At 39.3% G+C, this 15567-nt stretch overlaps 1 protein-coding gene across 1 annotated transcript in view; it reads left to right on the top strand.

The window, feature by feature from the left end:
- The first annotated feature begins 2589 nt into the window (after positions 1-2589).
- Positions 2590-15567, top strand: part of CFAP43 (cilia and flagella associated protein 43) — a 101860-nt gene continuing 88882 nt past the window's right edge. The window contains exons 1-5 of the mRNA XM_044240453.1: positions 2590-2759; positions 4118-4371; positions 9774-9870; positions 12610-12777; positions 14303-14453. Coding sequence (XP_044096388.1) covers positions 2695-2759; positions 4118-4371; positions 9774-9870; positions 12610-12777; positions 14303-14453 — 735 coding nt within the window. The 5' untranslated portion in view covers positions 2590-2694. The remainder of the gene's footprint in view (positions 2760-4117; positions 4372-9773; positions 9871-12609; positions 12778-14302; positions 14454-15567) is intronic.

Here is a 15567-nt window from a genome sequence, read left to right as displayed (position 1 = left end):
TCCAGAATATACATTTCCTACCTACCTTATGTCCTCTACCTACCACTAACCCTGGGAGCAGTGGCAGGACTTGCCCCATCACATTCTTCTCTGCTGTTGGCTTTAAGATGCTCAGGTTGTGGCTAAAGGTATGTTTGGAGGGAGGGCTTGGTTAAAACACAAATGAGCCAAATGGTAAGGGAGTAGCAACAGAAACTGCCCAGAGTTTGAGAAGTACCAGAGGGGGAAATCTTGCCTTTCCTTCATGCCACTTCTCTCTGTGGGAAATGTGGGATTTGGTCAGACAGTTCTGTGTAGTTCTTTAACACTAAGCACTGAGTGTGTTAGGCACTTACATTTCAGAAAAAAAGAAACCTTTAGAGCAGAAACACTTGTCCCCATGCCTTCTTTGCCCTGTTTCAGTGAAGGGCACCACTATTTCTTACTGTGATCATCAGAAATCCAAAACCATCCTTGATTCTTCCTTCTCTTTTACCCCTCTTTATCAACTGACCACCATATCCTATAGATTTTCACCTCTTAAAATAATTTTAAAGACATTACCTGGTCAGTGGTTTTCAACTAACAGTGATTTTGCCCCTAGTGGATGTTTCACAATGTCTATGGACATTTTTGATTGTCCCAGCTGTGGAGGGCTACTGGCAGGGACACCAGCCCTCCAATCCAGATCCAAATGCCAATAGCAGTAAGCTTAAAAACCCTGCTTTGCTTCCCTTGTTAGGACAATGAAATGGGCTCCTAACAGATCTTCCTATTTCTATTTTCTCTACCCTCCTACCCAGTTGGTAATCTTCCTCCAGCCGGAATCTTTAAAACACATAAATTTGACCATGTCATTTTCCTGCTTATTTAGTGTGTTTGCATTGGCTCTTAGGAGAAAAACAGGAACTCGGCCTTTATCTGACCTGTGGCTCCTTCTCTAGCTGGCTCTTCAGTATTTTCTTTTCATCTCCCTCTGTTCCAGTCACACTACCCTTCCCGGTCCATCCAATCTGTTGTCCTGGCTTCACACCTTTACGAAAACTCTCCTCTGCACATCCTATTCCCCTGACCCTTGCCAGCCTCAGCAATCGCTCTTCATCTTTCTGCTCTCAGTGAAAATAACAGAAATCACCTCTGACTGCCCATCCAATTAGGTGAAGACTGATATAGGAAAGATATTGGGATTCAGAGCTGATGGCCAAGAAAATTTTTTTGAGACATCTTTGGTGCAAAAAGTGGTTTTACTAAAGCACAGCGATTGGACCTGTGGGCAAAAAGAGCTTCACTGTGGTCATGAGCAGTGGCCAGTTGTATATTTTCAAGTGGGGAGGGGGTTAGGGATAGCAAAAGTCTCTAAGGGATTTGCAAGCAAGGTTTCCAAGACCTTGAGGGGGCTAGCTATTGTTAGAAAAAGGTCACTTATTATTGTCCAATAAAACCTTAGTCATGAGACCCTTCAAGTGTATATCACTGAGTCATATGTTTGGGAGGTGATTGCCAACACATATCTTGGAGGGTAGAGATATAAGAAGTTTCCAAAGGAATTTTCATATGTTAAAGTAGACTTACAGGATCCAGAGGTCAGGCTAAGGTTGCATTTTGCCCTTAGCAAAGTATTAACATTGAGGCAGCTGAGTTTCTAGAAGAATGTCACTCTGCCTGTTTCCAGGACTTGTCAATGGGCTGTAAGTAATAAAGAAATTTAATTTTTCTATTGCCTTTGTTTCCCACATCATGGACCTCAACATAAACATTTACTCACAGTACCATACCCCTCTTTTTTCTAGTTCAGTCTATAATTCTGTGTTGGTGTAGTGAAGTGGACGTCAATCCTCCCCTTCCTGGATTCCCAACGGTCTCTAAGTTCCAAGAAGGAAGAGATTTTATCTGTTTGGTTCATTATGTTGTCTCAAGTGACTAGTTCAATGCATGGGAGATATTCAGTAAATATTTGTGAATGAAAAGAAGGAGAAAAAGTGGCAAGACAGGAAAGAGAGACCAAGAAGAGAAGAGGAGGGTAGGAAAGAGGAGAGGAATGGAAGGGGGAGGAGGAGAGAAGGGAGGGAGAGAAGAGAGGGTACATGAGGGAAGGGAAGAAGCAAGAACTAGATGTTGGCCTTTCGGTCAGGTTGCTTCCTGAAGCTTTCTGCCTCCTTGAAGTTGCGGAGGACCGATTGGAGAGTAATACAGTAATTAAAGGCTCGGAGCTCTAGATTTAGATAACACCCGGCTTTAAGTCCCCTCAACTTCGCAGCCTGGGGCACGTTGCCTCTCTCCACTCCACTTTGCTTATCTGCAGATGGGAATGATGGGTGATTTGAAGCTTAAATGAAATAATGCCTGCGTGTCGCTTGGAACAACATCTGGCGTGGTCAGCACACAATATTAATCTCTGCTATTGATATTATTAATATTGTAATTATTTGGCCGAGACTAGGCTTCTGAGACGCCTACGCCGAGGGGCCCGCCCCCCGCTTCGCTCGCCGCTCTTCCATTGGCTGAAACGCGGCAGCGCTTCCACCAATCCGCTAGGCTGGAGACGAAGCTGGGCTACGGGACGGAGCCAATGGGAGCGGGGGTTCAGTCTCCTGGATACGATGGTAACCGCGGACGCTTTGCGGGCGCCGCGACTGGACCTCCAAGTAACGGCTTCAGAGCGAAGCAGGTCTCGGACATTTCCTACCCAGGACCCGGCTGAGAGAAACACGGCTCATGTCGCAAGGCCGGGAGCGAGAGGAGAACGTCTACACCACCGTCGGCGCGTCCCTGTCTGTGAGGTGCGGCCGTCCGCCGCCGGGCGACTGACTTGGGTCTCCCGGAAACTTGCTTCTGACCTAATCCCCTCACTACCCTCTTCTTCCTCCTGTTCTTTAGACCTGCTCTCCCCGAAGCTTGGACCTCCTCTTTCCCCCACCAGTTCTCTCCTGCAGACTGCCTGGGTGAAGCTCTTGTCTGAATCCCCCCGTCCCCCCTATTCAGGGACCACATCCGGCTGTTTACTCACACGTCCCCCCCCTTTTCTGCGACCTTCCCCCTCTCTCTCTTACCCCCAGTTGTCCTCCTCTCCTCATTTCTGCCTCCTCTTTCTGGCTCGGTACTCCATTTCCCCTTGACCTTTCATACATTACCTACCCCCCTCCCCCCCCCTCCCCCGCGCACACACACACACCCATCCTACCATCCCGTCCCAATCACCTTTGGTGATTCCCCCCACCCCACCCCAAATAGGGCCGTCAATCCCTTAGTCAGTCCCTTCCTCCGAACTATACTACCCACTAACTTCGGAGTTATTTGCACTTTTATGGTCTTTGAAAAGCATAAAGAGCTGCACAGAGCGGGAATTTCTTGGCTTCCACAGCTGAGTTTCCTACAGGAACTTCCACCGGCCCCGGCTCTGCTCTCTAGGTTCTGGAAGTCGCTCACCAGACGAGTGTCCCTTTCTTTCCTTCCCCACCATCTTGAAGCATAAATTTAATATTTAAATAAAAGTAGAATCAGACTTTCCTTCCGAAGCATACACCCACCACACATCCCTTCCTTTAAAAATGCGTTCCTTTTGTGTCCTAACCTTTTGACTCGTGTGGACTTGATTCCATTTATTGTCTACATTTATCTGTATTTTTTAGATCTGAAATAACAGCGTACACCCTTCATCTTGGTAAAGAAACAGTTTTTCCTGCTTGGCTCACAACTACAAAGCAAGCTGCCCCATTCAAAGTTGTGTTTTTTTTTTTTTTTAAAGTTATGTTTAAAATCAAAACTAATGATTAATAGAACAACCTTAGCCTGACACGCTGTTTTCTTTTCTATCAAGATCTTTTCTCTCTTTCTGTGGTTTTTACTTTTTCAACCCCCCAGAAATCCTTCTGAGACTTTCTCAGGTTTGATCAGAGGATTCGCTTTCTCTGAAGAAGGCTGTGAAGACCTAAGACTAAATTTCTGTAGTGCCTGGATTCAAAGTGGTCTCACAGCCAATATATGTGTTCTTTTATCTTAGAGATGGTTTTGGGAAGAAAGTGTGTGGGAATAGAATAGATGTGTTTCAAATATGTTGATGCCTTTTTGTTAACTTTGTTTAAAAAAAAAGTATTGGAAATGTATTCTGTTGATGGTGATATTTTTCTTTTCCCCAAAGATGGGTCCAAGGATTCCCTAAGCAGAATGTTCATTTTATCAACAAGAGCACCATCTGCTACCCTTGTGGGAATTTTGTAATATTTATTAATATCGAAACCAAGAAAAAGACTGTACTCCAGTGTATGAATGGAGTTGTGGGTGTCGTGGCAACTAACGTTCCTTATGAAGTTGTGGCTTTTTCTGACCGGAGGCTCAAACCTGTCATCTACATATACAACTTTCCTGGATTGACCAGAAGGAACAAATTAAAAGGTAACCTGCAAGACTCTTCATCTGCCATAACTGAAGGATTTTGTTATGTGATGAAATCTAGTTCTCATAAATGAAAGAAGGGTGTTTTATGCTTACTCTTGTTTTTCACAATACACACTTTTAAAGAAGGTATCGGGCTGATCAGAGAGAATTTAACGAAGTGGGCTACAGCCTTGCCACTCAAAGTCTGTGGTCTCCTTACCTTCAACATTGGCATCACCTAGGATGCCTGTTATAAATGCAGAAATGGCTCTCATCCCAGGTCTAGTGAATCAGAATCTGCATTTTAACAAGATTCCCTGGGTGAGGAAGCATGGGGCTAGAAGACTATTACAGTGCTAAATGCAGTTTAGTGCTTTTTCAGAATACTTTTTTTTCCCTTTTCTGATGATTCATTGAAAATCCAAGTAAACTGATATCATACAAGTTCGAAAGTCTCTGAGCCTCAATTTCCTTAGGTGTGGGGATAATGGTAGGATCTACTGTTGAGGCTTTGGTGATAAATGAAATTATGTATAAATATGTAGGTTACATATATATTTGATATATCAATTATATGTCATGTTGACACATATAATTGATATGTCAGTATGACACACAAACATATATATCAATCATTGTTACCCACCACTTATTATTATTGACTTATTCATGGATACAGCTGACCCACAATGGGCCATTGCACATACTGGCGTTTCCATCTAATGATTCCCTCATTTAACACATCATGGGTAGAAAGCTCAGGAGAGCTTGAGGCTGGTCTTGGTTATTTAATAAGCCTTATGGGTCAAATAAGTCTTTGGATTAAGCCAGGGAGTTTACATATAATTTATAACATCTGTGGGGAAATTTGCATTCTCAACATACAACTTTTTTTTTTTTTTAAAGATTTTACTTATTTATTTGAGAGAGAAAGCATGAGAGGGGAGAGGTCAGAGGGAGAAGCAGACTTCCTGCTGAGCAGGGAGCCGGATGTGGGACTCCATCCCAGAACTGCAGGATCATGACCTGAGCCAAAGGCAGTTGCTTAACCGACTGAGCCACCCAGGTGCCCCTGAAACAACTTTCAAGGCATATATTCATATATTCATATGTTGGTAACTGTCCAGATGGACTGTAATTACTCTTCATCTTTAACATTTTGCTTATTTGACTGTAGCCCTGTCCAAGCAATTAAAAGTTAATTCAAGGGGCACTTGGGTGGCTCGGTGGGTTAAAGCCTCTGCCTTCAGCTCAGGTCATGATCCCAGGGTCCTGGGAACGAGCCCTAAATCGGGCTCTCTGCTCTGCGAAGAGCCTGCTTCCTCCTCTCTCTCTGCCTGCCTCCCTGCCTACTTAGGATCTCTTTCTCTGTCAAATAAATAAATAAAATCTTTAAAAAAAAAAAAAACCCTAATTCAAACCAGTAGCAAACACTTATATTTATAAATAATGAAACACTTATAAATAATGAAACTCTGAAGGTATTCACAATAAAATGATGATTAAGTCATCAAGGATACCTATTGTTACCACAATTATTTAGTATCAACCTGAAATTTGTAGCCAATGCAATAAAATATGGAACAGAAAAAGTATAGCTATGGAAAAGGAGATTATGGGTAATGCAACAGTCTACAAGGACTAATGAAAGAATGCTATTAAGATGCTGGTTCCAAAACACCCCCACAAGTAGATAATTTAAATACTTAGAAATGATTCAGGAAGAAATGTGAGTGACCTCAGTCAAGAAAACTACAAGAATATCATTGATTTAAAATATTTAAGTATATACAGATATATTCCTGGATGGAAAGCCTAATATATAGTTCTTCACAGAAAATGATTCCTAAGTTTATCATGTTTTAGAGAGCAAGGAGGACTTAAATGATACTGAAGTTCATCTAGAAGAACAAAAATTAGAAAACAGGAATAATTGAAAAAAAAGTGATGGTAAGACAGGGTCCTTTAAATATTATGCTATAGTGATTAAAAGTGTGGTGTTGGTGCAGAGATCACCACATCAGTGGAAGAGTTGAAGACAGGGCATGGGCTTGAATATTTAAAAGCTAAGTATACTCTCCCCTCCTCCCCAAAATAGATAATATAGATTATTTAATAATTTAACATTGATGTTAAGAAAACTGGGGGACTTGGGTGGGTCAGTGGGTTAAGCCTCTGCCTTCAGCTCAGGTCATGATCTCGGGATCTTGGGATGGAGCCCTGCATCAGGCTCTCTCTGCTCAGTGGAGAGTCTGCTTCCCCCGCCCCGCCCCCCACCTCTTTGCCTACTTGTGATCTCTGTCAAATAAATCAATAAAATCTTTTTTTTTTTTTAAGATTTTATTGATTTATTTGACAGACAGAGATCACAAGTAGGTGGAGAGGCAGGCAGAGAGAGAGGGGGAAGCAGGCTCCCCGCTGAGCAGAGAGCCCGATGCGGGGCTCGATCCCAGGACTCTGGGATCACGACCTGAGCCGAAGGCAGAGGCTTAACCCACTGAGCCACCCAGGCGCCCCAAATAAATAAAATCTTAAAAAAAAAAAAAAACTATTTGAGGGGCGCCTGGCTGGCTCAGCTGATGGAACATCCGACTCTTAATCTTGGAGTCATCAGTTCGATTCCCATCGTGGGTGTAGTGATTACTTAAATAAATAAATAAATAAACCTTTGAAAAATTATTTGAACAAAAGTATCAAGTTGGATATTCATGTTATACTGTACATCAAAACATACATCAGACAAGAGTTCAATATAAACAACAAACCCATTTGAGAAGCAGAGAGTATGGGAATATTGAAATGATTTCAGGATGGGGAAGAACCTTTCACACAAAGGAAAAAAAATAGAAAAACTGACTGATTACATGTCAGTTTAAAACTTAAGAACATCAAAAATACCTTGAAAAATTAATGGGCAAAAAATAAACTGAGGAAGATATTTGGGATAAATCCGATCGAGTATTTTCAGAGTGTTTAGGAAACAATAAGAAACAAACAGACATCCCATTAGAACAATGGAAAAAGTAACTGCCCAAACCACAAAACTACATATCAAAAATATTCTAATATCAAAAAAACTAATATCAAAGATATTCTCTCAATATTTACTTAAAAACTTAATGTTTGAGCCAAGATCAAGTTTTTCTACTTATCAAGATTACGATTTTTTTTGAAGATTTTATTTATTTATTTGACAGAGAGAGGGATCACAAGCAGGCAGAGAGGCAGGCAGAGAGAGAGGAGGAAGCAGGCTCCCTGCTGAGCAGAGATAGCCTGATGCTGGGCTCCATCCCAAGACCCCGAGATCATGACCTGAGCTGAAGGCAGAGGCTTAACCCACTGAGCCACCCAGGCTCCCCAAGATCATGATTTTTGAAAGCTGATAACTGCTAGGCAGAGTGCAGTGAAATTGGTAACACACTTTCTTGCTGAAAGGGGGAATAATTTTTTTTCTTCCAAATTTTTATTTAAATTCAAGTTAATTAACATACAGTGTAGTTTGGTTTCAGGAGTAGAATTTAATAATTCATCACTTACATGTAACACCCAGTGCTCATCACAAGTGCCCTCCTTAATACCCATCACCCATTTAGCCCATCCCTCCAAAGTGGGAATAATCGATATGCTCTTCCTGGGAAGTAAATATTACCATATTTAACCCAGTTAAACTCAGCTGAGGAACTAGAATTCAATTTTAAGGAAATCAGAAATATAGTCAAAGATTTGTATGTGCTGGAGTTAATAGCACTCTCATAATAAGCAAAAGATTAGGAACTTCTACATCTCTAGTAATATGAATATGGTTAAATAAGTTAAAATATCTCATAAAAGAGTATTATATAAACATTAGAAATCACATTTTTGAAGAATTATTAATGATAAAATGCTCAATATAATGTAAATAGGAGTAACACTGTATGACCCAAGTCTTTTAAATGAATTGTTGTATATAATATTTAATCCATGACTGTTACAGTTATAAAAAGCAACATTTTTTTCAAGGTTATATTTAAAGAAAAAATGTATATTTACAGGTAAACACAGAAGAAAATACCAGAAATTTACCAAATTTCATAGTGAGATTACAGAGTATATATTTTCTTGTAAAGATTTATTTTTTTATTCAAATACCATGTATTTTTTAGAATTGAAAATAATAAAATAAATAATAATATTCAGTCATGAGATGAAATGTCTATAGGAAGGATAGAAAATTATTCTATTGAGGCCTCTATCCCATAGAAAAATATTTACTTTTGCACTGAATGCTCAATAAATACAAGCTTTCTATGTTGATCAGACTATGCTAAATGAATTCAATAAGTGATGAAGTTTAGCATTTTATTACAGTCAGTTAAAGTGAGAAGGGCAAAAAAAAAAAAAAGGAAACAACCATTAAAAGTACACAGAATGAAAAGAGATACGAATGTCAAAAGACAGACATGGGAGAAGACAGAGCTGGGAGCTATGGAACCACACTGAAGAACAGCAGATAGGGCGCCTGGGTGGCTCAGTGGGTTAAGCCGCTGCCTTCGGCTCAGGTCATGATCCCAGGGTCCTGGGATCCAGTCCCGCATCGGGCTCTCTGCTCAGCAGGGAGCCTGCTTCCTCCTCTCTCTCTGCCTGTCTCTCTGCCTACTTGTGATCTCTGTCTGTCAAATAAATAAATAAAATTAAAAAAAAAACAAAAACCAGCAGATAGAGGGCAAATCAGATCCTCATACGCAGGAGGGCAGAAGCATCCTCACAATGCACATTTTAAACATGTTGTTACTAAGGCTTGAATTTCTGTTTCATGTCTTCAACTACAGGGACAAATGTGAAAGAACTTTTTATAGCTGTTCCAAGAACTGGAAGATATTGAACAAAGGGCCAGCTGTGGCCCAAGGTATAGAGATCAGGAAGTAAGCTAGGAAGATTACAACACTCCAGAGTATTTAAAGTTGTTTGAATAACTTTTCTAATTATAATGTTTCATTTATTTATGGAATACATAATTGTTCTTGGGTCATTTCAAATCACACTGGGACATACACAGTACAGTATGCTCAATTTTGATTAAAGTCTAGAGACAGTGACCTCATGGTCTTAATTCATTTTAGTATATTTAAATTTTTTCTTTTTTTTTTTAAGTAATCTCTATACCCAACATGGGGCTTGAACTCACAACCCCAAGATCAAGAGTCACATGCTCTACTGACTGAGCAAGCTAGGCACCCCAGCTCTAATGCCTTTAAAAAAAGAATCTTAAATTTGCTCTTAGTTTTTGTTCATAGTCTTAGAAATCAGGTAGGAGATCTTTATTCCAAGAGCTAAATGCCTTTGAATTATGTGAAAACCATTAGATAAGGGAAATAAACTGTAAGACTAGTTAATCTGAACACTATAATTAAATCCTTGTAATGGATTTTATATTTTAGGCAATGTTCTTCTAGACTACACTTTACTTTCATTCAGTTACTGTGGCACCTACCTGGCTAGTTACTCCTCTCTCCCAGAATTTGAACTGGCCCTTTGGTAAGTTACAGCATGCTGTAGAATTCCTTTCATTGGATTTCATTTTAGTCTTGTCCTTCTAGGTTGTATTAAAAGACATAGATGTGAAAAATCTGGAACAAAGGAAAAAAGTGGAAGGAATAGAAGTTCTGTTCAGAAGGTTGAATAACATTGCAACTTTGAGGCATAAAATTTGGCAGGGCAAGAGCTATATGAGAGCAAATTATAACCTTTTTGTTGATGTGTTATAATGTTTCCTTTGTTGGGTAAAGAATAATAAAGGCATAAAGTTTCATCTTCCCTTCAAATAAATGGTAGCTTTGAGTGGTTTGCCTGTTTTCTACTAATGATGAAATTAAGATGTGTTCTCTATTAGAGCTAAATTGGAAGTAATTGTTTTTAGAGACTTTAGAACAGTTATATGTTCAGAGAGTGGAATATTACACCACATTTGCCAGCTGCATAGGAAATACCTGTGGATAAGACACATCTGTGGTCTTTGCTGGGCCTTTCATAGGGCCAACCTCAAAGCCGTACTCACTCTTCTGTCTATAATATAAACTCCTGTGGGAGGGATAGTTTTTCTTTTAAGGGGAAGTACAAACCATTTTGGGAATGATTGAGGATATACCTTACACACCTGCATTTCTTATCCAAAAATATAATAATCTAGGTTCAGAGAACCATATTCAGTTTATGTAGTTTCTTTTCTAAAAAACAGCTTCCTCAAGGTATAACTGACATATTAAAAAACTGTTCATATATAAAAGATATCATTTGGTAAGTTTTGACTTGTGTACACACCCATGAAACCATCACCATAATCAAGATAATAAATATATCTGTCACCCCAAAGTTTCCTTGTGTCCCTTTCTGATCCTTTCTTATTGGCCCTTCCACACACCCTTACACCATTCCTGCCCCATCCCTCAGCCCCTGCCCCTAAGTAGCCATTGTTGTATTTTCTATCACTCTGGATTTGTTTGCATTTTCTGGAATTTTATATGCATGGAGTCATCCATTATGGACTTTTTTTTTTCTTGGTCTGTCTTTTATGCTGCATAATTACTTTCTTCATGTAGCATAATTATTTTGAAATTCTCTTATGCTGCTAAATGTATCAATAGTTCATGCCTTCCTATTCATGGAATGAATATACTACAGTTTATTTATTCACTCACCTATTGACGGATAGATTAGTTTACTGGGGCTGTCATTAACAAAGTCCTACAAATTGAAGGGACAAAACAACAGAAATTTATTGTCTCACGGTTCTGGAGTCTTGAAGCCTAATATCAGGGTGTAAGCAGAGTTGGTTTCTTCCAAAGGCTATGAGGAAGAATCTGTTCTAGGCCTTTCTCCTTGGCTTGTGAATAACTGTATTCATGTTCACATGGTGTTTTCCTTGTATATGGGTCAGTCTCCATATTTCCCCTTTCCTTTCTATAAGGATGCTCATCCTACTGGAGTAGGACCACACTAAATGACCTCATTTAACTTAGTAAAGACTCTATTACAGTCACATTCTGAGGTACTGAGGGTTAGGACATCAGCATATAAATCTGATACAATTCAACCTATAACAGTACCGGAAGGATGAGTGGGAACCAACCTGTGAAGATGAGGAAGAAGATTCTAAGCAGAGAAAAGGTATGTGCAAATGCCATGAGGTCAGAGAAAAGAAATGGCAGATTTGAAGATTTAATTAAGAGATCATAATGATGGCAACCAGAGATTAGCTGTGAGAGGCAAATACCTAGAAGTTGCAATTGCTGGGTTATAGGGTAGTTCTATTTTTAACTTCCTAAGGAAGCACCATACTGTTTTTCAGAGTGCCTGCACAAGTTTGCATTCCCACCAACAGTGTAAGAGGGTTCCCCTTTCTCCACATCCTCACCCACACCTGTTTCCTGAGTTGTTATTTTTAGCCATTCTGACCAGTGTGAAGTGGTATCTCATTGTGCTTTTGATTTATATTTCCCTGATGCTGAGTGATGTTGAGCATGTTTTCATGTGTGTGTTGGTTATTTGTGTGTTTTCTTTGAAGCAATATCTGTTCATGTCTTCTGCCCATTTCCTGATTGAATTTAGTTCTTTGGGTATTGAGTTTGAAAAATTCTTTATAGGTCACGGATACTAGCCCTTTACCTGGTAAGACATTTGCAAATATCGTCCCTCATCCCCTCAGTTGTCTTTTAGTTTTGTCAACTGTTTCCTTTGCTGTGGAAAAGCTCTTTATCTTGATGTAGTTCCAATAGTTCATCTTTGCCTTTGTTTCCCTTGCCTTTGGAGACATGTCTAGCAAGAAGTTTCTGTGGCCAAGGTCAAAGAGATTGCTGCCTGTGTTCTCCTGTGGGATTTTGAAGAATTCCTGTCTCACATTTAGGTCTTCCGTCCATTTTGAGTCTATTTTTATGTATGGTGTAAGGAAATGGTTCAGGTTCATTCTTTTGCATATGGCTATCCAATTTTCCCAGCACCATTTGTTGAAGAGACTGTCTTTTTCCATTGGATAGTCTTTCCTGCTTAGTCAAAGATTAGTTGAGACAGAGTAATATTTATAAAACACATAGATATTTTGCTTTCTTAGACAGGTACAGTATAATGATAAGCATAATCATTAATAAATTTTATATTTAACACCATGGATTAAATAAATTGTATTGTGAATTAAGATTGTTTTCAAATAATTAGATAAATGTTCTCAAGATGTGAAATTCAAATGAATTATTTTTTTGCAAAACAACATTTCCCTCTAAGGAACTGGGAAGCAGGTGTCATTTTGTGCAAGAAGTCACAACCTGGTGTAGATGTAAGCCAGATGACTTTTAACCCTATGAACTGGCGCCAGCTGTGCTTATCAAGTCCAAGTGCAGTGACTGTGTGGACCATTGAAAGATGTAACGAGGAGCATCATCTCAAAGCGAAGTAAGAGACTTAGCTATTACAGAGCAAAGTGGAGAGCTTAGTTTGCATTCATGTAATGTTATTGCATCAATTTGATGAATTAACTGGCTTTACATGTACATATTAAACATCTTAAGTTATAACATCTTTCTACATATATAATTATGGAGTGGTTGTTTGCATTTTGCAGGGATTCTTTATGACTTGATTTCTTAATGAGTTTCTTTTAAATCTCAAGGCATTCTCAAGCTTTTCCCAACATGGTTTAATTTGTCAGAATTTTATTCGCTTTTGGTATTTCAAAACATGCCTATTTATAAAAAGGACAGTTATGAATTTTGATCCTGTTACTTTGATGCCCAATTGTAATCTCAAAAATAAACTTTTAGATACGGAAAGCATATATTATTCCTTCAGCCACATAATCTATAAACAGAGGGTAGTTGCATATGGTGAAGTCCTGGGAGTTACCTGTTTAAATAGCACTGGGTCAAAAAGAAAATTTATGACCAGTGCCATGGTGATTGATGATAATGGTGTGTTTTCTAAGGAGAGTTCAAAGACTCAAGGTGCCTCTAAACTTACTATTCCCAATATCTTCCACCATGTTAAAGACTAAGTTGATATTGGACATGTATATTCTTGAAATCGCAATTTTTGAAAAGTTGCCTTCTTAAGAAAAATTTGAAGTTGTTTAACTGGAGAGCCCTAAAAAAGACACGTCTTTGTGTTCAGTATTTTTCGTGTCTCAATTTCTTTTTTATAAGAACCCAGCGAGTAGTCAAATCTGTCTCTAGGCAGAGACACTGATAAAATGGGTAATGTCTCTATCATATCCTTGCCAGGTGGGCAAATAATTTATTTTGGCATTCTCTCCTTTTGCTTGCCTTGAATATTCTCCTCTAGTTCTGAATGATGAGTTGTGATTTTTCTATAAGCGACTGAAATGAGAGGCAAAGTAATTGGATTGTCCTTGTTCAGAAAGCAAGCAGGATTAGAAAACACTCAAGCCTTAATTGGGACATAACCCCATCATAAACCTAGGAAGATCTATATGTTTATTTTGGCTCACATTGATTTTTATTTGAACTAATTGCAAATTTTAGTATTTGAGAGATTTCTCATGAATATCCAGATTATGATAGTTTCTTGAAATTTTGGAACCAGAATTCTCAACAAACCCTCTTAGTTGGAACTGAGTGGTACCTATACCACCTTTAGGAGGGAACATACTTTCCCATTTGCCACAGTCCCCCACCTGGCCACAGCTCATTTGCCTGGTCCTGCCAGTGTTCAAATGTATAGTTCCTGCTTTAGATATTAACTTTGAAAATTTTGGAAAATTCCTATGTACTTAATTTATAACAGCACTATTGTCCTTTTGTGATATATATTTTTATATCTATTCTTTGGTGTTTAACTGGTTTGCTTGCTTGTTTTTAATAAGTTTTAATACCTCCCCACCTTATTTATCACCAATATGTAGTAGTTACATCAGTGACTCGTTTTTGTTAATCTGATTATTCTGATTTCTCTTTTTTTAAAGGTCAGTAAAACTTCCTATGGAAGATGGGTCATTTTGTAATGAAACAGATGTAATTTTCCCCACCTCATTGCCCAAGGATCTTATCTATGGACCTGTGCTCCCACTGTCAGCCATTGCTGGACTAGTAGGAGAAGAGGCAGAAACTTTCAGGGTAATTACCTGGCACCTCTTCCTGTTTGCTTATTTGATTCTCATAACCATCCCATGAGACATGCAGGATAGAGAGGATCATCCTGGTTTTCAATACAGATTAGCCCTGGTGATGATAAGAAATGAGGGCTTTGTAGTTTTGAGTTTGGTTAACTGGAAGAATGGCAATGATAACAGAAAGAAGGGGCCCAGACCTGATTTCAGCTTTAGACATATTGAATTTGGGGTGCTGGGAGGGCATAGATGCCAGGTGGAAATTGGGCAAGCAGACCTATTGCTGGGATGGAGAAGGTAGGACTGGAGACTCTGATGCCAGCAGAATCATTACCACAGAGGGGTTAGTGGAGCACTGGAATGGGAGAGGGATGATAGAAAAAAGAGTAAGGATGTCAGGGGAGAGAGCCAGAGAGGAAACTGATTTGCTAAGAATCGAGAGTTAGAAGACAGCTCTGACAAGGAACAACACACAAGTAGGAAAAAATCCAGGAGAGAAGGCGGCCTTGGAAAATAGTGGAAGAAAGTTTCAGTGGGAGTTTATTAACAGCTATACACTCATTCATTCAACATATTTATCAAGATATCAAGATTTAAATGACAAGGAAGCTCAGTGCTACAAACAGGTCAAGAGTGGTCAGGCAGAGGGTGCTGTATATGCAAAGGCCCTGAGGGAAAGAAAATAAATCTGTAGGTTTGAGGAGCTAAGAAAACCTGTGGGGGCTGCAGCAAAGTAAATGAGATAGAGTGGGGTGCAGGTGCAGGGCAAGGGGTAGGCAGGGAGCAGAGATAGCACATGAAGGTCCTTTGGGAAACAGGAGCTTGATTCTGCTAAGCCTCTTGAACTTGTGTTATGCTAATATTTGTGTTAAAACTCTAAGCCAAGGATAAAGGAAGTAGAAGCTCCCAAATATTTTGGCCACTGCAGAGAGTTAAGCCATAAATGTTAAAAATAACTCAGTGTTGTAATTAATTTGTTTAAAATTTCTGAGAGGCAAGAGATTAGGTTGTGTATGCTCTTAGTATTTCCTCTAAAGCTCTAAAGGATGATCATTGTTCACTTTTTTAATACAGAAAATGACTGACTCCTTTTCATAGCACAAATCGCAGCCTTAGAAATA

The sequence above is a fragment of the Neovison vison genome, chromosome 2, assembly GCF_020171115.1.
Source record: "Neovison vison isolate M4711 chromosome 2, ASM_NN_V1, whole genome shotgun sequence".
NCBI lineage: Eukaryota > Metazoa > Chordata > Mammalia > Carnivora > Mustelidae > Neogale > Neogale vison.
The sequence above is the reverse complement of the archived record's forward strand: the minus strand, read 5'-3'. Positions and strand labels throughout refer to the sequence as shown.